The 23,766-nt window shown below is 39.5% G+C and overlaps 1 protein-coding gene across 3 annotated transcripts in view; it reads right to left on the bottom strand.

The window, feature by feature from the left end:
• Nucleotides 1-23,766, bottom strand: part of CFAP95 (cilia and flagella associated protein 95) — a 119,659-nt gene that overhangs the window by 65,535 nt on the left and 30,358 nt on the right. For all 3 annotated transcript variants that reach the window (XR_009447614.1, XM_059656871.1, XM_059656870.1), the window contains exon 5: nt 2,526-2,583. Coding sequence is in view for 2 of the 3 variants with exons in the window: in XM_059656871.1 (XP_059512854.1) it covers nt 2,526-2,583 (58 nt within the window). In the remaining variant the exon portion in view is untranslated. The remainder of the gene's footprint in view (nt 1-2,525; nt 2,584-23,766) is intronic.

The raw sequence follows: 23,766 nt of genomic DNA, 5'->3' as shown, positions 1-23,766 counted from the left end.
TAGAAATAATGCTGAAAAAATTAAAACCATAAGTATGTAACACAATGGCTAAAGGCTTATGCACTCAGAGAATAAATACACCCTTAAATTTCTGCCTATGGAAAATTCGTCCTTGAGGCTTTGTGAGTTTGTAATTATGTCTTCAACTTCATTTTGTTTAGAGATGGAACCAAATTCCATGTATATAAGGAAACAGGCCTGAATTGCATTTTTAAGTAACGTATTTGTTTCTTTGTGTGTTTTCTGATTATAAAAATCAGGATAAAAAGTGTAGAGATGAAGAAAATGACCAAGTTTAGTAGCATTTTGACAGTTTTTTCATTTTTTTCTTCTATGTTTTACATAGTTTAGATAAAATATATGTTCAATTTTGCATACTAATGTTTTTCTTAACCTTAAATCATCGGTTCTCAACCTGTGGGTCGCGACCCCTTTGGGGGTCAAACGAGCCTTTCACAGGGGTCGCCTAAGACATCGGAAAACACATATATAATTACATATTGTTTTTGTGATTAATCACTATGCTTTAATTATGTTCAATTTGTAACAATGAAAATACATCCTGCATATCAGATATTTACATTACGATTCATAACAGTAGCAAAATTACAGTTATGAAGTAGCAACGAAAATAATTTTATGGTGGGGGGTCACCACAACATGAGGAACTGTATTAAAGGGTCGCGGCATTAGGAAGGTTGAGAACCACTGCCTTAAATGAAGATTTATCAAGACACTAAGAGCTATCTTTCATGTTATAAAGGATACAATAACCTCATTATATGACTATAGCACATTCAATTAGTACTATTTCTAATACTAAAACATTAAGCATTTTCCAAGTTTAGCCATTATAAATAATCCAGTGACTAGTATCTCTGCATTTTAAATTATTTTCCTTTGGGGAAATTTCTTAGAAGGAAAATTATTAGATCAAATAGTATCTTGATACATACTGCCAAATTCCTTTCCAGAAAGATTAAAATAATTTACAATTTGCCTGGCAACAGATAAAATAACCCATCTTGTCCTGGCAGGTTGGCTCAGTTGGTCAGAGCATCATTCCATACACCAAAAAGGTAGTGGGTTTGATTCCCAGTCAGGGCATATATCTAGGTTGTGAGTCTGATCCCTGGTTGGGTGCATACTCGAGGCAGTTGATCAGTTCCTCCTCCTCCCCCTCTCTCTAAAATGCATTAATAAATATATCCTCAGGTGAGGATTTTAAAAAAAATCTCACCCCATCTTCACCCCACTGCGTATTAAATGTATAAATTTAATTTTAATTAATTTAGTTTTCCAGTCCTCTAAAATGGTAGTTATTCCCTTTTATTTGAGAGCTCTATTTACCTCTGAGTGAATATTTTTAAAAATTAATGGCTGGAATCTTTCATGGGTTGCAGTCGGATGGCAGCTGGAGTGGGAGTCCAGGCTCAGGTCGGCTGAATGTCCGAGATGGCTTCTTCATTCCTCAGCCAAGCTCAGTAGTGTTTCTCCTCATGGCCTCGCCCTCTAGCCCAGGAGCCTGGATTTCTCTTGAGGTAGCTCAGGGCTCCAAGAGATTTGAAAGCAGTCTTTTTATAAGCTAGGCCTACATCTGGCACAGGGTCACTTTTGCCATGTTCTATTGATCAAATCAAAAGCCCGATAGTCCAGATTCAAAAGGCAAAGAGACATTCACATCTTGCTGGGAAAGTGGCCAGCACCAACAGAAGGCCAGCCATCTTAGAGACAATCTACCACATCCTTATTGATCTTTACTAATCTAAGCTTTTCCTGATGAAAGTATTTTAAATTTGTGTTGCTATAGTAATTTGTATGCTTTTTCTTTTATAGTTTACTAACCAGTTAGTGCTGATGTGAAGGAAAGATACTGTTTTTCATATGCTAATTTGTATTTACTCACTTACTAAATGGTCTTATTTAATTCTCAGTTTAATATCTTGGTTTTCCTAAGAAGGTAATCATACTATCTTAAAATAAAGATAAAAATTTTCTTCTCTTTTTCAATAATCAAGTACCTTATCTATTACACTGGTTAATAGACAAGCCTAATAAGATGCAGCCTTGTTCTGTTTCTGTTGTATAATTTTTTAAGTACAAATATATTAAAGTAATAAACTGGACATATATTATCAACATACACATTTCCCAGAGCTAAATTAAGCCACTTACTTTTATGTGTCAATGCAATACAAATGAATAGAAAGGCAGGTTCTTATTCCAGATAAATTAAATTCAGGGACAGAGATAATAAAACAAGATGAAGAAGAAAGTAACTAATATGTTTTGGACACTACAATATTTTCTCCCTGAAATCTATAAACATCTAAAAATAAATCATAACAATAAAACATTCTATTGACTCCCTCAAATAGAAAATATCTCTAAAGAAATATAAAACATCATAAATCTCAGCAATTGTCCTCTCTTCCCAAGCTTGACTATTTACACTAGATGTGCAGAACCATTTTATGTACATAAACAAGTATTAGAATGTGGCTTCACAGCCCTCTTATACTCACAAGTAGCTGATAATTATATGGTGGAGTGTAGTTTTCAGCATATGTCGTCAATGCACACCTAAGAGGGAAAGTCAGTATCTGAGAAAAGAATGACTTAAAAAACAAACATATTTAAATGTTTTAGTGGTGTATACGTCACATAAAATAAAACCATTTCAAGAAGAACTGGCCCCCATAAAAATTTTAAAACCCACACTGTCTCAGCCTTGTTTTCAGTGTTGCCTATCACCAGCAGGAGGCCCTTCCTCCATTACTTCCAACTGAGCACCACCCACTACTCTCCTGTGCTAATGATATGCTACCAATGCCAATGACTTTAAATTATTACCTGAGCTTGGGTGCATTCTGGACTTTTGGGACTCACTTTACCACCCATTTTCTGCCCCTCAACTCTTTTTGATCCTATGCCCCATGTTCTCTGCTGGATGACAACTGAAAAGGTAATAGCAGACAACCACGAGGACGGAGATAACATAGCTTCTCCAACCTCCCCCCATTAAACACACAGAAATGCAGATGAAATACACCTTCGCTCCCCACAGTGTAGAAGCACAGCCAGGCTCAAAAGGGAACACTTGAAATGTTGGAAATGAAGAACACACTCATTAGAATGGGAAGCCATAAGCTGATGTCCCAAGGACAGGACTGCAGTTTGAACTGCATGTCAAAGAGCAGAAGACGTGGTCTTGGGGATTTCACAGAAGGCAAATTGCTAAACTCTTACAGCCAGGAGTCTCCATATAATAGAGACCAAAAAACTACAGTAACCAGTCCAGGGAAACTTGCCAGAAAGTTTCTTCCTGTTTGAAACTGAGGGTGGGGTTTGGGAGGAAATTATTTTCCAATGAGAAATTAAAGTCCTAATTCTCTGTCCTGAGAATATTATGAAATGAGATGGTCAAAGAAACTCCACTGGTAATTGCACATCTAAAAATATTGGGTACAGAAAAACTGAAACATTTCAATGCATGGCCGAGCTGGTGGGAAAGTAACATAATCCAACAAATAAAGAATTCCAGCCCTAGCCGGGTTGGCTCAGTGGCTAGAGCATCAGCCTGCAAACTGAAGTGTCCCAGATTCTACCTGGTGATAATCACCAATTCCTGACAAGAAGTGGTTTCCAGAGCAGTAGCTTGTTAAAGAAATGCAAATACTGTCATGTGCCGCATAATGGTGTTTCAGTCAATGATGGACCAAATATACGACAGGGGTTTCATAAGATTAAAATGGAGCTAAAAAACTCCTATTGCCTTGTGGTGTTGTAGTCATCATAACATTGTAGTGCAACACATTACTCATGTGTGTGGTGATGCTGGTGTGAACAAACCTACTGAACTGCTGGTGTATAGGAGTATAGCACATACAATTATGTAGAGCACATAATATTTGAGAATGATAATAAATGACCACGTTACTGGTTTGTGTATTTATAAGCTATACTTTTTATCGCTATTTTAAAGTATATTCTTTCTGCTAGAATAAAAAGTTTTCTGTAAAGCAATATGCCATGTTAAGTCGGTCAGCAGACTCATACACCTCATGACTGCATCATTTTCTTTTGTGCTCGATTTAACCTCATGTTATTTTGTACAAGAACAGGCCTGCATTCTATGTTTGTAGCTTAGGAGCAATAGGCTATATCGTACAGCCTCGGTGTGCAGTGGGCTACACCATCCAGGTTTAAGTAAATACACTCCACCATCTTTGCACAACAATGAAATCGCCTAATGATGCATTTCTCAGAGTGTGTCCTTGTTGTTAAGCAGTGTGTGACTACTTCAGTCCCACTCGAGATCTACGGAATCAGAAATTCTGAGGGTGGGCCCAGCAATCTGTGTTTTCACGGCCCTCTAGGTGATTTTGATGCACACTAAAGTTTGGGTACTGGAAACTAAAAGAACAAAAATTAGAAGTGTAACTTTCAAACCAGCAAATAGGACTTTTTTCCCCCCAAAGAGGCCAATCTAATACAAAGCAGGAACTGTGAATACCAGAAAGGAAAAATCAATTTCTGCTTGCCAGACAAATTAAAATCATAAAATTAAATGTCTTTGCAATCACAATGAAAGTAAAGGGGTAAAGCCCATCAGGGAAAGTACTTTCTCAGACTTAAATTGAACTACAAATTGTGTTATGCAGTCTGATTCTATTTTATAACTAGAATTATTTTCAAGTAAAGTTTGAAAGCAAAAGAATATAAAAGATATATCATACAAATATTAACCCAAAACTATTAATTATAAAGATTTGCTAATCATTACCTACTGATTAAAGGAATAAGTCACCAAGAATATAGGACATACTCAACAACACATAAAATATGTAAAGCAAAAAATGACAGAATCACAAAGATAAAATGATAATTCCACAGGCTTAGAGGAGGACTGTAAAACATTCCTAGATCCTTCAGTTCCTTAAATCTAAATTTCTACATACATCCTCCAAAACTATACATATCAACAGCAATGCAAATAAAATCACACAATTTTCCATGCATGCAGCATAACAGAGGCCAGAAAAGTCTACAAACTTCAGTTTAATGTAGTGAGGAGAACAATCCAGAATTGGTAGAGTTAGATCCGAGCCCAAGCTGGAGCAAAATCGGGCAGAGATTACATGGAAGAGAGGAAAGAGTGGCAACTCTCCAGTGGGGATGGGACACAGAGAACATGGACCCAGAAATAGAGCATCCTTCTCTGATGGGAAAAAACTGAGACCAAGTCTGAGACTAGAGGATTTGAACATTGGCTTTTAAGAAAGAGGCTTGGAAAGTATGCAAGACCACAATGGCAGCCTTGGTGTGCAATGATTCCAAGGAAGCGGGGGTGGGGACAACTGGCAAAATAAAGAAAAATAAGAAATCAAGCCCAGAAATTAAGGGTCCTAAAACCACTGCTCCTCCAAAAAAAAGAATAATAATTAAAAAAAGTCATTAATGAAATAAAGTTCACTTCACTGTTCTAACAGAAGAGGGCACTCTTGAACTAAAATATTGAGGAAATGGTCCAAACTTCTTATTCGCCCCCCCCCCCCCCCCCCGAATTTACCTGATTGTTTCTAGGCCAGGAAAATTAAACATACTTAAAATGTAAAAAAAAAAAAAAAAAAAAAAAAGGCAACATTACTATGAGAAGAAAACAGTAAATAAGAATAAAAACTAAGCTGATGAAACTCCTCCCCAGAAACATTCCTGGTCAGAGAAGTCCTCTATCAGCTTTTCTATTCAGCAATGCACTAGACATTCTAGCAAAGGTAGTAAAACAAGAAAAAGAATCATTAGTATAATAATTGGAATGGAAGAAACAAAATTTTCATTGTCCACAGATAATAAAACTGTCTACATCTAAAAATCTAAGAGAATCTTTGAATCATAACATCAGGCAAGTTTCAGGACGGTTGTTTGATATAAGATCAATACACAAAAATAGTATACTCATAGATCAGCAATAAGAAATTAGAAAGCATGACTAAGTGGAAAAATCCCATTTATAATTGCAATAAAATTTCTAAAATTCCTATAGCAATATATGTAACAAGACTTATAAGATATTTATGAAAAAATACAAAATTTATTGAAGGACATAAAATAACTCCCTTGTTTATGACTCAATCAATATCTATACTAATAAAAGGGTAATATGCTAATTAGTCCAGACATCCTTCCAAAGCCAAGGTGGCGGGGGCCAAGGCAGAGGCGGTTAGGGGCAACCAGGACGGCAGGGAAGCAGTTAGGGGATGATCAGGCCGGCAGGCAGAGGCAGTTAGGGGCGACCAGGCCGGAGGGGGCGGGGGCAGTTAGGGGGCAACCAGGCTGGCAGGGAAGCAGCTAGGGGTGATCAGGCCGGCAGGCAGAGGTGGTTAGGGGCAATCAGGCAGGTAGGCAGGCGAGTGGTTAAGAGTCAGCCGTCCCGGATTGCAGTCGGACATCCCCTGAGGGGTCCCAGATTAGAGACGGTGCAGGCTGGGCTGAGGGACCCCCCCCACCCCCATGCACGAATTTCATGCACTGGGCCTCTAGTATGTTACATATGTATATATACACATATATGTAATTTCTAAAATATTTACAGTCTGACATTATATATGTTTTGATTAAACTATAATTTAAAACTTCTATTGATCAAAAGACAGCTTAAACAGTTAGAAGAGAAGCCATAGAGTAGAAAAATCATAAAATTAATCAAAACAAGATTAATACCCAGAATAAACATTATTAATGAAATCATGAAAGACAAAATCCCATAGAAAAATGGACAAAGCCTATAAACAGTCAATTCACATTAAAAGAAACCAGAAGGCTAGTAAATATTTTAAGATCAATTCAGTGATTAGTGAAATGCAAAGTAAAACAACAATGAGGTACCATTTCATACCCATAAGATTGGTAAAAATTAAGAATATTTTTAAGGATATGAAATAATGTGTATATTTATACACTACTGGTGGCAGTGCCTTGCTAAATTGAAGGTGCATATATCTTAATACCCAGAAATTCTGTTTCTGAGTATAGAGAAATCCTTGCATATATACTCGAGGAGAAATGTATAAGGAGAGTCAATGCAACCTCATGTGTAATGGTGAAAATCTGGAAGGTAATGTCCAACAATAGAGTGAATATATTGATGGCTATGTAAGTTATTATAAATTTTTCTCTAAAAAATATAAAGCAAATTTTGTAAAGATGTTAACTTACATTTATAATCAGGTAATGAGTAGATAAATGGGAGTTTGAATAGTATTTATATATAAATATTTAATAATCTTAACATGGAAATATAAAGAAAATATTCCATAATCTTAAGATGTTTAAGTATTAATAGATGACAATGAACTTATTTGCCTATCTTTTCTTTTCCAAAGTTATGACTCCAATGATATGATTATCAGTTAAATATCACAGTTTGCTTTGGGCAGGCCAACTTGCAAGGCAGCATTGGGCATCTCTCTGCTCACTTAAAGTAGGCAGAAACCCATTCCATCCATGCTCAGGCCCTTCTCCCTATCTTATTATCATCTCCCAGCACAGAGCCTGATACAAGGTAGGCATTGAAAAACATTGAATGAATAATAAGCAATAAAATTAGATATAAAGAGATATAGATTTACAATGAGAACAAAGTAAATAGTGGAAATTAAAATATTCAGTTATTTATTTTTTAATCCTCATCCAAGGATATCTTTTATTGATTTTAGAGAAAGAGGTATAGGGGGGGAGAGAGAGAGAGCGCAACATAGATGAGAGAGAGAAACATTGATTGGTTGCCTTTCATTCATGCCCCACCTGGGGATTGGGCCCCAAGCCTAAGTATGTGCCCTGACTGGCCTGACTGGGAATTGAACCCACAACCTTTTGGTACAGGACGATGCTCCAACAATTTAAATACTGAATGACTTTCAGTCAGTTACTTATAAACTCTTTATGATTAGCACCCTCCCCCCCCTTTCAAATCTGCAGAACAGAGCAACAATCTTTAAGTGATATGTTTCATCAAGTTTGAAATAAGATGGTCTTTTGAGAATAAAAATATTTTAAAAATCAACATAAATTTTCCTCTTAGATATCAGCTTAAAGCTATAGCTGAATAGAGAATATAAGAAAATAACAAGTCCATCAGAAGAGAAATGGCCTTCAGAGAAACTCAGGAAAGCCCAAGGTCAGAAAAGTGAGGGAGGCATCTTCCTGGGGAAGAGATGTCCTGGCTCATAAACAGACTGCTCTGGTTCTGGGAGCAGAGATGGATTACATCAACATCAGTGTTCCAACCAGCAAATGGCAGCCAACAATGACTTCCATTCATTGCCTGGAGCCACCAGGAGCAAGCCTGTGCCTCATGGTGCTGCTTACTACTCCATCCCTACCTATAGCGTATAGGTCCAAACATCAGCCTCCAGCCCACAGGCAGCCGGGCTCTCAAGTGGGACTTCTTCAGAGATACCAATGGAAAAGGGCCAGTCACTCTCCTGGGATGAGAACCATGGGATGTAACATCCTTACCTGCAGAAGGAGGGAATGAAGACAACAGGGAGAGAACCCTGGAGGATTTCTAGTCCTGATTCAGGTAGTCTTTGAAAACCAACTCGTCCATGGAATTTCCCAGAACGGTATTCGGTAATTTTTAAACAAACTCTTCTTTTGGCCCAAGATAATTTTAATTGTATGTCTGTCACCTACAACTGAAAGTATCCTGGCTATTATAACCAGGCAACCAGAGTCTGGGATCATTGATTATCATAATCATATAATTAACTCCCCTTGCCCTGATGCCAAACACTCTGAACAACATTCTGATTATAGTTTAGCTTCCTATATGTTTTTATTTAAACCACAGGAGAATGCTTTTATTAGGCTGACATGACTGGTGTGCTTGAACATTTTCTTTCTCATTATAAATTAACTATTAGAATTCTGGATTTCTTTGTGAGTTTCAGGAGCACATCAATCTTCATGAGTCAGTCAAATTCTGAAGCATGAATAAAAGGGAAGGAAATATAAAACTGAAGACAAGATTCTGATAAACTCACCAGGATAATCCATGCTGTGAGGACACTTGGAAGTTGGACAACTACTTTCACTCGGCACTACCCACAATTTGCCACATGCACCCCCATTAATCTTTAATGGATGTAAGGCAGAGAATAACTAGAGATGTTTTGTAAGATGAGAAAGGAAGAGGAGTCTGATACTCAAGTTATCATTAAAGCCATGGTACTTGTTAAAATACCTACACGCGCACTAACACCAGTGGTAACTTGTGTAAATCTATGACAAGACAATGCACTAAAACCCACAGAATCACAGTTCTCAAACCTGGAAGAACTTTGAAGATCAATTGCTTCCTTTCTGTTTTGTCTGGAGGAGAAGAAGGTAATTCCTCTCCCAGCTTCCCAGCAGCCAAAACAAGGAAATATGACCTCTACTCTGCAAACAAGAAGGTCCCACTTCAGAGTCTGAATCTGAGTACGTGACTCAAAGAAGCAGAGAATTAATTTGGAATTAATCCCATCACTGGCAACAGCAGACCCTGCATTTATTATTTAAGATGAGGGCCATTGTTTAGCCAGATTACTTATTTAGCCACAGGGGTCCAAGGGGTCTACCTGACTGTGTGTGGTAGGAGGAAAGGGGGAGCTTACATCCACTCTGGGAAATTCTGTCTCATTCTTTTTTTTTTTTTTTGTAATATATTTTATTGATTTTTTTACAGAGAGGAAGGGAGAGGGATAGAGAGTCAGAAACATCAATGAGAGAAACATCGATCAGCTGCTTCCTGCACACCCCCTACTGGGGATGTGCCTGCAACCAAGGTACATGCCCTTGACCGGAATCAAACCTGGGACCTTGCAGTCCACAGGCCGATGCTCTATCCACTGAGCCAAACTGGTTAGGGCCTGTCTCATTCTTAACAGCATTCATCATTTAAAAATAAAATATATTGTGCTGAAATGAATATCCCTGCTATTTCCTCCTCCTTCTACCTACTGAATGAAGCCACATACACCAAATCTGATCAGTGTGCCACAGATGCTGAATGCCACACCTGTGTTTTAGAAATCTAAGGAGCTAGTGTCCAGGAGATAGAGAAGGAAGATATAATGGAGGACAAACTGAAGCTGCTTTTACTCCTGATCCAAGCTAAGCCCTTGCTAAGTACCTTAGCAGTTTGGAAGCAGTTCTCCCCTCCCATCAAGAACACAGAACTGTGAACCCAAAGATTCTAGTCTTTGTTTACCACTAAGCAGTCATGCGGCCTTGAGCAAGTCACTTAAACCTTCTGCATCTTAATTCCCTATTAGTATCTGCTCCATACATATTTATAGAACAAATGGGTGGATTAATTAATTAATGAGGAATTTGGATTCCTTAATTCTCTCTGCTTTGATTTCCTCCTCTATACAATTGAGAAAATACCTACCAAATGGAGGAAAGGAATAATGGATAATGCATGTGGAAGTATTTTGAAGGATATGGAGCATTATATACATTTAAGCATGAAGGGCAATGTTCTATAGTGGTTAAGGACACAGACACTGCAGTCAGACAGACAAGACAGGAGTTTGAAACCCAGCTCTGGAGCTTTTAGAAAGTGACTTTACCTCTCTGAGCCCTTTTCAATGGAGGTACAGTGGGGCCTTGACTTACAAGTTTAATTCGTTCCGTGTTGGAGCTCGTAACTCAAATTCCTCATATGTCAAATCAAAAGTGAACGAGTGAGACATGTGATGCTGGGCTGATGTTGTGGCGTTCACTGTGATGTTCGCTGCGCCAACTAGCGGTGGGGTATCTGAAGCTGGCTCATAACCCGAATTTTAGCTCAAACTCAAAGCAAAAAAATTGGCTGAGAGACGGCTCGTATCTCGAAAAACTCGTTAGTCGGGATACTCATAAGTCAAGGCTCCACTGTAGTTGCAGCATCCATTCTCAAAGAATGAGAACTAAATTAAATAAGGCACATAAAGGCCTTAACTCAGACACATAGTATGTGGTCATCAACACTAGAAGGAAAAACATTACTGTAAGGATAATAATCAAATAGTGGAAGGACATGGTTCTCTTTGCATTTTAATTGGGTTATTCAAGCTGCATAGTGGAGAATGGATTGCAGGGGAGGCAGAGGAACTAGCTAGAATACTTAAATTAGCAATTGGTCTGAGTCAGTGACCTCTCTCCTGTTCCAGTCTCAAATATCAACCCATTTTTTGACATGCTCTTCCTCCCATCTTAACTTCCTCAACAAATAGCCCCAGTGACCCCCAGTTACCTGAGCAAGAAGCTTGGGAATCAACCTTGAGTCTTCTTTACCCTCATAATTAATCAGTCATCAAGTAAATTTCTATCCCTTTCAATATGTCTAAAATCTGAACCCTTCTCTCCCTCCACACCACCACCAAAGTAATTATAAATAATGGTATTTTATGACAACCACATAAATTTTCACATAAAGAGAAATGCCAGCAATATTGACTTATCATTAACACACATGGGATAAAAGGAATGTGGAAATTAAATATAAATTCCACAGCCATGACATTTTGAAAATATTTACCACTCACTTGTTTTGTTATCTCATTAGTCCCAAAAGTTTGAACTGCTTGCATCCCTGATAGATTAGCAATGACAAATAGGTCATTATAAATATTATAAACTGGAGGCCCGGTGCACAAAATTTGTGCACTGGGGTGGGGGGGTCCTCAGCCAGGCCTGTGTCCTCTCACAGTCTGGGAGCCCTCAGGGGATGTCCAACTGACAGCATAGGCCTACTCCCCATGGGGACCGGAGCGAGCCTAAGCCAACAGTTGGATATCCTTAGCGCTGTCGCGGAGGTGGGAGAGGCTCCCACCACCACTGCTGTGCTCACCAGTCATGAGCCTGGCTCAGGGCTTCTGGATGAGCAGCGCTCCTATGGGGAGCACACTGATCACCAGGGGGCAGCTCCTGCGTTGAGTGTCTGCTAGTGGTCAGTGCACGTCATAGCGACTGGTCGTTCCACCATTCGGTCAATTTGCATATTGGCCTTTTATTATATATGCTAGCCTATTTATAGGTCAAATAATGGTAGAAGTAGCCTTATAATCATGGTAGTTAGAGGCATGAAGGTTGTTTCAATTATTTCTGTGCTTTAAAAGTTAGTGGCTTAAAATAACAATCATTTTATTATCTTTGATTATTCTGTGGGATGACTGGGTTCAGCTGGGTGGTTTTTCTGCTCCATGGGACATCACAGCTATAGGCATGCAGGTATTTGACTAGACTGGAATATCTAAGATAGCTCAAGGCCATGGTTGGCAACCAGTTTTGCCTGTTGTCTGGGAGCTCAGTTGGAGCTGGCAAATACAGTGCCTTGGTTCTCCTCCATATGCCCTCTTCATGTGTCTTTGGCTTCTCACAGCATGTCAACTACAGTCCAAGAATCAGAAAGTAGTATCTACCAGTCTCCTTAAGTGTGTCTACATTCAGATGTCCCAGAACATCACTTCTGCCACATTTTATTGATCAAAGCCAGTCACAAGACCAACCCAGATTCAGAAGGCAGGCAGATAACCTTTGCCCCTTGATAGGAGCTGTGGCATGTTTGTACAGAGTGGGAGAAATTGTTGGAGGCCACCTCAGGAGATTAGCAACCACAATAAGTAAGTCAAATATGCCTATCTTCATATTTTATCTGGAGGACCTTAGTGAGCACACCTGAATACACAAAGAAACCTGACCTTCAACTTTGTGGGTGCAACTTGAATAGCTATTCTAAGGAAGTTAGATACAATAAAGGCTTGTAAGAATGTTCTGAATTAGCATATTATGATGCCCTAACTTTAGATCTAACAGGTACTATATCATGTGCTTTCACAAAAATTTTCTTATCAAATTACTTGAATTACCCTACAAGGACAGAAATGGAATAGGTTATTGTTACCCACCATTAAAACACTCCTGTGCCAAGGCGCACAACTCAAGTCAGAATCTAAGTCACAGCCCCAAATATTAATGAATGGATAAGTGTTCCACTTAGTCATTCGGCTTCAATGTACACCAGCTAAGGAAGGAGTAATGCAAAGAGAAATAGCAGGTAGGCTGACTCCGAAGTCATTTCAGCACATTTGGCCAACTAGAAAAGCAATCAGTTACTCAGCACTAGCTAAGCCACCTATTCCTGGGAGCCCCAGTTGGTGATATGACCTCAGGCAAGATTCCTCAGGGAAAGTGTCAAGCCAAAACCAAGGTATATATTAGAAACCATTAACCCGGTTTGTTTGAAAAAATGGAAAAATTGATTCCAAAAATTTCAAAAGAGATAAAGAACCTTTTCCCAGTGCTTCCTTTATGAGCTTGGCACTCAAGGCCTGGCCTGCCTAAATGTAGCAATTATCATCTCCATGTTTACAGAGGAAAGTGATGTTCAAAGTTCTCCTGGTTGGTCTATCATTCAGAGAGCAGCATAGAAAAAATGGCTAAGACCTTGAAATTTGGCATTAGATGCTCAGTTCAAATCCTGGCTTGTTATCACTTACTAGCTATGTGAGTTTGCACATGTTGTTTGATTTCTCTGTGCCTTTGATTCTCCCTCCATAGACAGTAGATAATGATGGAACCAAGTCACAGAGTTTTTGTCAGAGTAAATGAGTTAGCATATGTAAAACCCTTAGAATAATGTCTGGCACATAATAAGCACCATGTAGGCATTTGCTAATATTAGTATTAGTCTTAAAGTTTTAAGTTACAGAAACCCAACTTAAACTTAATTAAGAAAACACACACACACACACAAAAAAGGAATATATCAGCACATACAAAAAAAATGTCATCAGAATTCTTTTTCCACACCTCTGCTTAGCTTCATTCATAGGTGGATGCTTCCCACAGCAGCAAGATGCCCTCTGAAATCTGCCACCTGAAGCATGAGAGAGCATCTTGCCCTAAACTCCACTTATTATCCTAGAGTGTTTTCTGATTGGCCCAGCCTGGGTCATGTGGCCAACACTTCGGGTTGTGGGGGAGAAAAACCAGCCCATCCATTATATGACCTAACTGATTCGGGAAGAGGATGCTGTCCAAAAAGAGAAAGCTGGACACACAAAAACAAAAGGTCCTACAATGAGTAAGATGGGGAATCAAGAACTGAATTCCAGTCTGTCTAGCTCCCATTCTACTGTCTTTTCACCACACCACTCTCCTCTTCACATTTCCTTTGTTGTTACCCTCATCACTGTCATGACAGGGCAATTTTTTTTAACTTTTCTTTTCTTCTGGAAAAATGTTCAACACCTGGGTGGTATTTTACCAAGAGATTACCCACCACACAAATGACTGAACAGAAAAAAACTAAATGCCTTGCACTGTACTTTGAGAAAAGAAGAAGAAAAAAAACCCTCTTATTATTCACATGCAGTCCTGTTCCTCTGAAGAGAGTGCCAAAGGTTTTACAGATGCTAAATGCACCCGTGAGAGAAATAAATTGAAGGTTTAAAACTGTGGCCTAAGCTTGCTACTACTAGTGTGAACTAATCATTCCACACACATATGGATAAGTGCTCTATGCCAACAATGAAAACTTAACTGCCTGAACTACTTTTTGACCTCATTTAACTTGTCCACTTATGTGACTTCAGATGCCTTTCTCCTTAGAATCATAAAAGTTTAGAGCAGGAAAGGATTTTACAGATCATTTGGTTCAATCCCCTCATTTTCCAGATGGAAACCACGGAAGCCAGAGAGGGTTATTAGCCAGCACAAGGTCACACAGCAAGTTGAGTGCAGGTCCAGAAGTAGAAGTTGTGTCTCCTGTTTTCCCATACCATGCCCTTTCTGGAAAACCACACCGTGTCCAAAAACACTAAACAGTGATCCAAAACACTGTGAATCTCTTTCTTCTCCAGGCATGCGGATCGCAATAAGTGTTTGGATGAATTCTGGAAATGACACATTTTAGGATAAATGACACATTTATCCTAAAATGTCACTACCATCAGGAGGCAATGAAATTGAATAAAAATAACAAGACGCATTGGTTTGGGCTGACCTTATAAGAGGTCTACCTTTTATATCCTTCCATCCTCCAGTAGGTGGTCAGTACTCCTGGGCTGCCCTCAAACTGACCCAGGCTCCCATGGACCTGCTTCTCACTTAGAAAATACTCTACGCCACAACTGGATTTTCCCTGTAAAACAACTAACTTCTCCTGTAAACCATTATCTCAGGACCACACACAGTTATACATGCATATTTAAATAAGAGCTTCTGAGAAATAAGAGCTTAAAATTATATTTATACTTGGACCTACTTGATGTGGTTTTTGTTGTCATTGTTTTTGTCCCATTGTTTTGGTTCCTGGCTGTTTGTTAATGGTCACAGCTGCAGTCCAGTTATTATACACAGAAAACCTTACTTAGAAGGAATTGGCTACAATAGTCTTGTCCTATGGACAAATTGTAAAATGATTTTATATTAGATAATCATATATCCAGGGGCCTTCTGATAATTAGTGAGTTATTTTTCCATGTCTCACAAAGAGTACTTCCAAATGAAGTGAAAGTTCCTTGAGGATTTCTGAGAGCTAGATAGGAGGGCAAAAATGACTTGTAAGTTAGCTTCCTACTTATATTCATGTTCCTATCCCCTTTTCCTATGTGTCTTAAAGAAAATGTGCCTCTCGTTACTTTTCTACACCTTTCATGTCTCTATACATGTAGTAAAAGCAAGGTACGTTGGAGATCCCCTAACATGTAACTGTACCAGTTTGAGACTATACGAGCACTGTTGGCCCGGCCAGCGTGGCTCAGTAGTTGAGCTTTGACCTGTGAATCAGGAGGTTGAGGTTCAATTCCTGGTCCGGGCTCATGCCCGGTTTGTGGGTTCAATCCCCTGTGTGAGGAGAGAGAGAGAGAGAGAGAGAGAGAGAGCACTATTGATATCTAAGAGGCTATTGAGCCTCCTTGCCTGTCACCCCTTCCATCACTGGCCAATGCCAATTCCTTGGAAACTCATTGATGGAAATGCAACCAACTCTCAAGAGGAACAATAGTTCTGGTTCTAGATGAGCTCAATTAGCCTCAAACTATATAAATCTCATTTTTAAAGTTTAAGTCATTGATACCACTTTTAGTCTCAACTACTCCTATACTATAATTTAATTTTTTTCTCTGTCTGTGACTTATGTGAAAGGAATTTATTCACAGAGCCCTTTTCTCTATTTAAGGTCAAAAGTGACAAGTCCAGTGGTGTCCAACATTCTAGTTATTCTGATTTTCAGTATGCTTCACTGAGATGTTTGCTTCCAGTTTAAGGAGGAAAGGTGTTGTGTAATCTTCACATTGGTTTTAAATTAAGTAGGTAGGCTCGTGGTTAAGTTGTGAGAAAAGAAACAAACTGTCAAATGCCATCACAGCATAATAGATGTTATATTAAAAATTAATATAAAGGCATCTGACTGATGTCTCCTTATACTTGTTTTCTGATTTTTTGTTGTTGTTAAGAGGTAACCTGAGGTTTAAATTTACATTATGATTACAGCTTTTCTTTTATAAGTTGAAGCACATTATTTTGGTCCATTGAGCAAACTCATTCTTATTCATTGCCTTTTAAAGTTGACATTTAACTTCCACAGCTGTACAGTTGGCAAGAAGCAAAAGAATATTTAATATTCAAGAGAGCATATTCTAAAATACCACAGCATTCTATTGTATGGAATGCCCTAAAATTAATGTACATTAACTGAAAGAAATAATTGCGTATGAAATTAGCAGAGAGCAGTTAAAGGTGCTCATATATTGTATTTCTTTGTTAGTTCTCATTAATCAAATAAAACAAGTAATTCTAGCAATTCAAACCAATAAAAGATGATTTTCAAAGAGACCTTGTCTTCTAATGTATTTACTAGCATAGAATTGAGATCAACTTTTGGTTCTACAGGCCTTGATGCCCTAAATCAAGTAAGATAGGAATTAACCACACCCTTTCCCATTATAATTTAATGTTCATCATCAGAAATCATTTATTCAGCCAAGAAATAATTACTGTGCTTGTGTTGTAGGTCAGGCTCTCTGTTAGACACTAGGGATAGAGCTGAGATAGTCTTGCCCTTCAGAGCACTGACTTTAGAGCAAGAAGGACAAACAAGAATGTAATCAATTGCAACCAAGGTGGATAGCGTTCTGATAAAAGAAGCACACAGGGCTGTACATACCCACAAAGGACCTAGCATGGGGGCTGAGGGTAGCGGTAGGAAGGGAAGCTCCTCTGGAGGCGGTGACATTTCAGATGAGACTTGATGACTTCAGGGTTAAGAATGAATGTACATATGAAAACATGCTCAAAGTCACTAATCATCCGAGGGATGCAAACCAAAACGACAGTGAGGTACCATCTCACACCTGTCAGAATGGCTATCATCAACAAATCAACAAAGGACAAGTGCTGGTGAGGATGCAAAGAAAAAGGAACCCTCATGCACAGCTGGTGGGAATGCAGACCTGTGAAGCCACTGTGGAGAACAGTATGGCGTTTCCCAAAAAACTAAAAGGGAACTCCCATTTGACCCAGTGATCCCACTTCTCGGAGTATATCCCAAGAAACTAGAAACACCAATCAGAAAGGATATATGCACCCCTATGTTCATAGCAGCACAATTTACAATAGCTAATATTTGGAAACAGCCTAAGTGCCCATAAGCAGATGAGTGGATTAGAAAACTGTGGTACATCTACACAATGGAATACTACACTGCTGTAAAAAGGAAGGAACTCCTACCATTTGCCACAGCACAGATGAAACTGGAGAGCATTATGCTAAGCGAAATAAGTCAGGCAGAGAAAGATAAATATCACATGATCTCACTCATATATGGAATATAATGAACAACATAAACTGATGAACAAAAACAGATCCAGAGACAGAGAAGCATCAATCAGACCGTCAAACCTCAGAGGGAAGGTAGGGGAGGGTGGGGGTAAGGGGGAGAGATCAACCAAAGGACTTGTATACATGCATATGAGCATAACAAATGGGCACAGACACCAAGGGGGATGAGGGCATGAGCGGGAGGTGCAGGGGGGGGACTTTATGAAGGGATAAGGACACATATGTGATACCTTATCAATAAAGAAAAAAAAATTAAAAAATAAGAAAAAACAATGAATGTATACCTTGCATCTTGCTTCCTCAAAAAGATCTACTAAAACCACATTAAAGAGACTTTTAAATATAATAAATCCACAAGAACAGGGAAAACAAAAAAAGAGACAAAAGTAACAAATTTTGGATATTGGATCTTAGGAAAAACCAAGGTGGCGGCATAGGTAAACACCGGAGATTGCTGCCTCGCACAACCACTTCAAAAATACAACTAAAAGATGAAACAGACATCACCCAGAACCACAGGAAGGCTGGCTGAGGGGAAATTCTACAACTAGAAGGAAAGAGAAAAGCATACCGAGACTCAGAGGAGGTGTGGTGCGGAAGTAAAATACAAAGGTGCGGAGGTGCGTGCGGAGCGGGCTGGTGGCTGAGGGCGAGGTTGTCTCAGGGAGGGAGTCTCAGGCTCTGGGCTCCAGTTTCGGGCAAGTCTCTGGGGACCCAGACTCAAATGGGAGAAGCAGGACTATCTGGCATCAGTCGGAACTCGAGGGCAGCTTTCTCTCCGAGGTACTTGAAGAGGTTGCTGGGACACTGAGAGGCAGAGCCTCTGGGAATGGGACTGAGATCAGCCATAACTGCTCGCTCTGCCCGCCCTGTTGATTCCCTGGGACCCCCCGCCCCGCCCCCGCCCAAGCCTTGCACAGAGGCATTTGCTGGATAGCCTCAGGCAAAGGCTAGATTAGCACCTCCCTAGAGGACAGAAGTTCTCCCACTGCAGACACAGCTGATTCTCACAGCCAGTTGGCCTGGAGGTCAAATCCTCCCCAGTGTTACCTACAACAATCAAGGCTTAACTACAACAAGACTGTGCACAAAGACCACTAGAGGGTGCACCAAGAAAGCATAAAAAAATGCGGAGACAAGGAAACAGGACACAAATGACAGAGATGGAGGAAAGCAAAATGCTGGATATAGAGTTCAAAACCACATTTTTAAGGTCTCTCAAGAACTGTCTAGAAGCCGCCGATAAATTTAGTAAGGCCCTCAAAAAGACTGGTGAGACCGCCGATAAATATAGTGAGATCCTCAAGAAATCTAATGAGACCCTCGATGTTGTGATAAAGAACCAACTAGAAATTAAGCATACACTGACTGAAATAAAGAATATTATACAGACTCCCAACAGCAGACCAGAGGAGCACAAGAATCAAGTCAAAGATTTGAAATGCGAAGAAGCAAAAAATACCCAACCGGAAAAGCAAAATGAAAAAGAATCCAAAAATACGAAGATAGTGTAAGGAGCCTCTGGGACAGCTTCAAGCGTACCAACATCAGAATTATAGGGGTGCCAGAAGATGAGAGAGGCCAAGATATTGAAAACCTATTTGAAGAAATAAACAGAAAACTTCCCCTACCTGGTGAAAGAAATAGACTTACAAGTCCAGGAAGCGCAGAGAACCCCAAACAAAAGGTATCCAAAGAGGACCACACCAAGACACATCATAATTAAAATGCCAAGAGCAAAAGACAAAGAGAGAATCTTAAAAGCAGAAAGAGAAAGAAACTCAGTTACCTACAAGGAAATACCCATACGACTGTCAGCTGATTTCTCAACAGAAACTTTGCAGGCCAGAAGGGAGTGGCAAGAAATATTCAAAGTGATGAATACCAAGAACCTACAACCAAGATTACTTTATCCAGCAAAGCTATCATTCAGAACTGAAGGTCAGATAAAGAGCTTCACAGATAAGGAAAAGCTAAAGGAGTTCATCACCACCAAACCAGTATTATATGAAATGCTGAAAGGTATCCTTTAAGAAGAGGAAGAGGAAGAAAAAGGTAAAGATACAAATTATGAACAACAAATATGCATCTATCAACAAGTGAATCTAAGAATCAAGTGAATAAATAATCTGATGAACAGAATGAACTGGTGATTATAATAGAATCAGGGACATAGAAAGGGAATGGACTGACTATTCTTGGGGGGGGGGAAGGGGTGTGGGGGATGCGGGAAGAGACTGGACAAAAATCGTGCACCTATGGATGAGGACAGTGGGTGGGGAGTGAGGGCGGAGGGTGGGGCGGGAACTGGGAGGAGGGGAGTTATGGGAGGGAAAAAGAGGAACAAATGTAATAAACTGAACAATAAAGATTTAATTTAAAAAAAAAAGTAACAAATTTTGGAAGCTCAAGAGAAAATGGACAAGTGGTTCTGACTTAGCAGAAAGCTGAGTCCTGAAGCAGCAAGGGAGGCCTGGGGGAGAGCTGTCTGAGAAGCAGTTAGAACTCCAGGCCCCAACTGCACTCCACACTGCTGGGTTATTGCCAGCAGAACACTAGAAATTTATTCACTGGAAAAAATAAAAGAGAAAGTCCTTGATCAACAACACGGTTCAGTGACCATACACAATGAAGTATGAATATTGATGTCCCAGCCAATTGCCCTACTGACTGCAGGAACACAGGCCCCAGCCTTTCACCTTTCAGATGGGTGAGAGCTTCCTCTGGGGAATCTGACCAGCCCCCACAGAAAGACTAAAATACTGACACAAGGGCTTCTATAAAAAAAAAAAAAAGAAGAAGAAGAAGAAGAAAAAGACCCACCTAGATCCCTCCAGTGAAATTCCAAGTCAATAAGCCTTACTCACAGGCCCAAAAAGCCTCATCTCCTGAAGAGAAAACTAAGGATTAATTTCCGAACACTTTATGGAAACCCCTAGCATGGAAGATATATAACTACAAACAAATAATACAAACAGAAACAAGAGAGCATTCTTGGACAAAATAAGAGACTATATGCGTGGAGGAAAAAATAAAGAAAAATAAACTATCAGTATAACACCTCCAGATAGGTAAAAGAAGATATTGTGGTCATAAAATCAAATAGTTGATCCTATAAAAACAGAAGTATTCAGAAAACAAAAATTGAATTCAATAGTAGGGTTGAAGAAACAGAGAACAAAGTAGATAGTAAAGACAAAAATAAAATAGAAAAGATAAGACAATTAAAGGAACAGGGCAAGCAATCCAATATCTAAATAAAGACTTTCCAAAAAGAGAGAACAGAGAAAATGGAAGGTATAAATCATCAATGAAATAAATCAAGGACATTGCCCTGAATTGATAGGTAGGAGTTTCTAGACTGAAAGTGTTCATCAAGTATCTGGCCCAGCTGACTTGCACAGCACTTATCATGCATGCATCAGTTACCCTTCTAATTGTTTTACATACATTAACTTATTTAATCATCACAATAACCCTATAAAATGGGTGCCTTTATAATTATTACTCCCATTTTACAGATAAAGAAACTGATATACAAAATGTGCCCAAGATCTTTAAGTGGAAGGCCCAGGATTTGAAGGCAGGTAATGTATGCCCAGAGCCTACTACACAATACACAGGAGACAGCATCATTGTGAAATTTCAGAGTATACCAAAGACAGCTCTAGCTGATTTTTTAACGCTAGGGCTACTAATTTGAGAGTGCACCCAGAGTCCAGGCTCTGACCAATCATCTGAGGTGAACCCCATGCAGGTTTCCTTCTCTCCAATATCCTGTCCTACAAATTCCAGTCCTATCAGAAGCTCTAAATTCCTATTCCCATCTCCAGGCTCAACAAGAACACTGCTCTACACTTGGGTTCACCTGCCTATACCACAGCCAGAAAAGTTTTTCTCGGTGAGTCAGAGGAGAATGTGATGCTCACCTCCCATCTCAAGGAGCACAGAGCCTCACAGGTTGCTGTCCGACACTTGATGTATTTGTCCAGTTCTGCAGTGGTTCATGGCAGGATAGCAAGTCTGAAACCAGCCCTTTTATACCCGCATTTTTATTTGACCCTCACACTGAAATAATTGTGGGATCAAAATTCTTTTCCTTCAATACTTAAATGTTACGCTCTTATATCCAGCATTGCTGTTGGGATATTAATGTCAACTTGATTTTTATTATTTTGTCTACATTTCCTGCTGTTTCATTTCCCTAAATAATAAAGCTTTAGCTTTTTGTTCCATTGGTTTTAAATTCCTGTTCCATTTGCTCCATCAGATCTGTTTCCTCTCATGTTGGTTGCCTATAGCTCATTCTTCATGATGATTTTGTTCTTTAGATGTGTTATGAGCTTTTCAATTGAGACTTCATCTGTGTTACTCCTAAAACTATCAGTTGCCTCCACTTTTGATAACTAAGTAAGTAGTCCATTGATAACGGAGGCTAGCCCAGCCGGTGTTGCTCAGTGTTTGAACATTGACCTATGAACCAGGAGGTCATGGTTCAATTACCGGTCGGGGTACATGTCTGGGTTGCAGGCTTGATCTCTGATGTAGGGCATGCAAGAGGCAGCCATTCAATGATTCTCTCTCATCATTGATATTTCTCTCTCTCTCCCTTTCCCTTCCTCTCTGAAATCAATAATAATATATTTAAAAACAAGAAAAGAGAGGCTAAATTGGTGTCTTCACTGTGAGTTGGGGAAATATGGGTTGAGTGCCTCTACTGCAGTTTGCTGGCTTAACTACACTTATTTTCCCTGCCATTTCTTTCTCCTTAAGATGCACATCCCAGTTCTTCTTCTGTATCTGAGACTGCTTTCTCTAACTTGAGTTGGGGAAGACAACCCAGGGTCCCACTGGCTATCTGTGGCTGGCAATATAGATCTCAATGCTGATATCAGAGCTTTAGGGAAGGAGGATGTTGACATCAAATTCTTTATTATGTAGAACCTTGGCTGTCTCATTTTCTGCCATGGACTAAAAACAGCAATCAAAGTCCATGCAAAAACCCAACTTTGAGCATATTACCCAAGTTTGCAAACACAACAGATAAGACTCTTTCAGATCCTGTCTAAGCCTGGCCCAATGAGATCACAGCTCCCACCCTGTACTGGACCAAGACTCCAGTTAGAGACTTCATCTTTTGTCTTCTCCTTCTCTGCTCCTCCCATCCCCTAGCCTTCTCCTGCTCTAGCCCTTTATTTTCTTGTGAGTTTCTCAGAGTTTTGATCCAGTTGTCAAAGTCTGCCTCTGGATTCATTATACCTTCCCATGTCTTTGCTGGAAATTCCAGACTTCAATGTAGAGAAGGGAGCCAGCAGGATGCTTTTAGCCCATTGCCTTGATGGAAGCCCAAAGCCCATTCTCCGCATGGATCAAACTGTAGATACTCCTTGTGGACCTTCCAGCCCACGTAGAGGCGCTACAGGCTGTGAGGGATGCAGGCCAGGCCAGCTGTGCCAGAGCAATTGGAGTTAGAGCCCACAGCGTTAGAATACCTGCCCAGAATTTCTATAGGTGACTGTGAAAGGAGGTGAGACTCCCCAACTCTCCCCACCTCAGGCAGACTCAGTAAATTATCTTAGTTCTAATACCAGACAGTTTTCAAAGGAAGCAAGCACATTTAAATCGCTGGTGACGATGACACACACTCATATCTTCATAACGCACAATTCAATACTTAGAATTTTGTCATGCTTGGAAGTATCTGTATTTCCACATCATTTATATCTATATCATTACAGAAATTATAAAAGTTTGTATTCTTTAAACAGATGAGTGGAAAAGGAATCTCTTTTCTGTAGTAACAAGTCATGCCGCCCCCAAGACAAATTTTATTTATTTTATTGGCAAAGTTGCTAGTCTCTTGCTCTATAGTAAATTCTCATTATTCACAGT

Source organism: Myotis daubentonii, chromosome 11 (assembly GCF_963259705.1).
Source record: "Myotis daubentonii chromosome 11, mMyoDau2.1, whole genome shotgun sequence".
Lineage (NCBI taxonomy): Eukaryota > Metazoa > Chordata > Mammalia > Chiroptera > Vespertilionidae > Myotis > Myotis daubentonii.
This window is presented reverse-complemented; position numbering and strand designations above follow the sequence as displayed.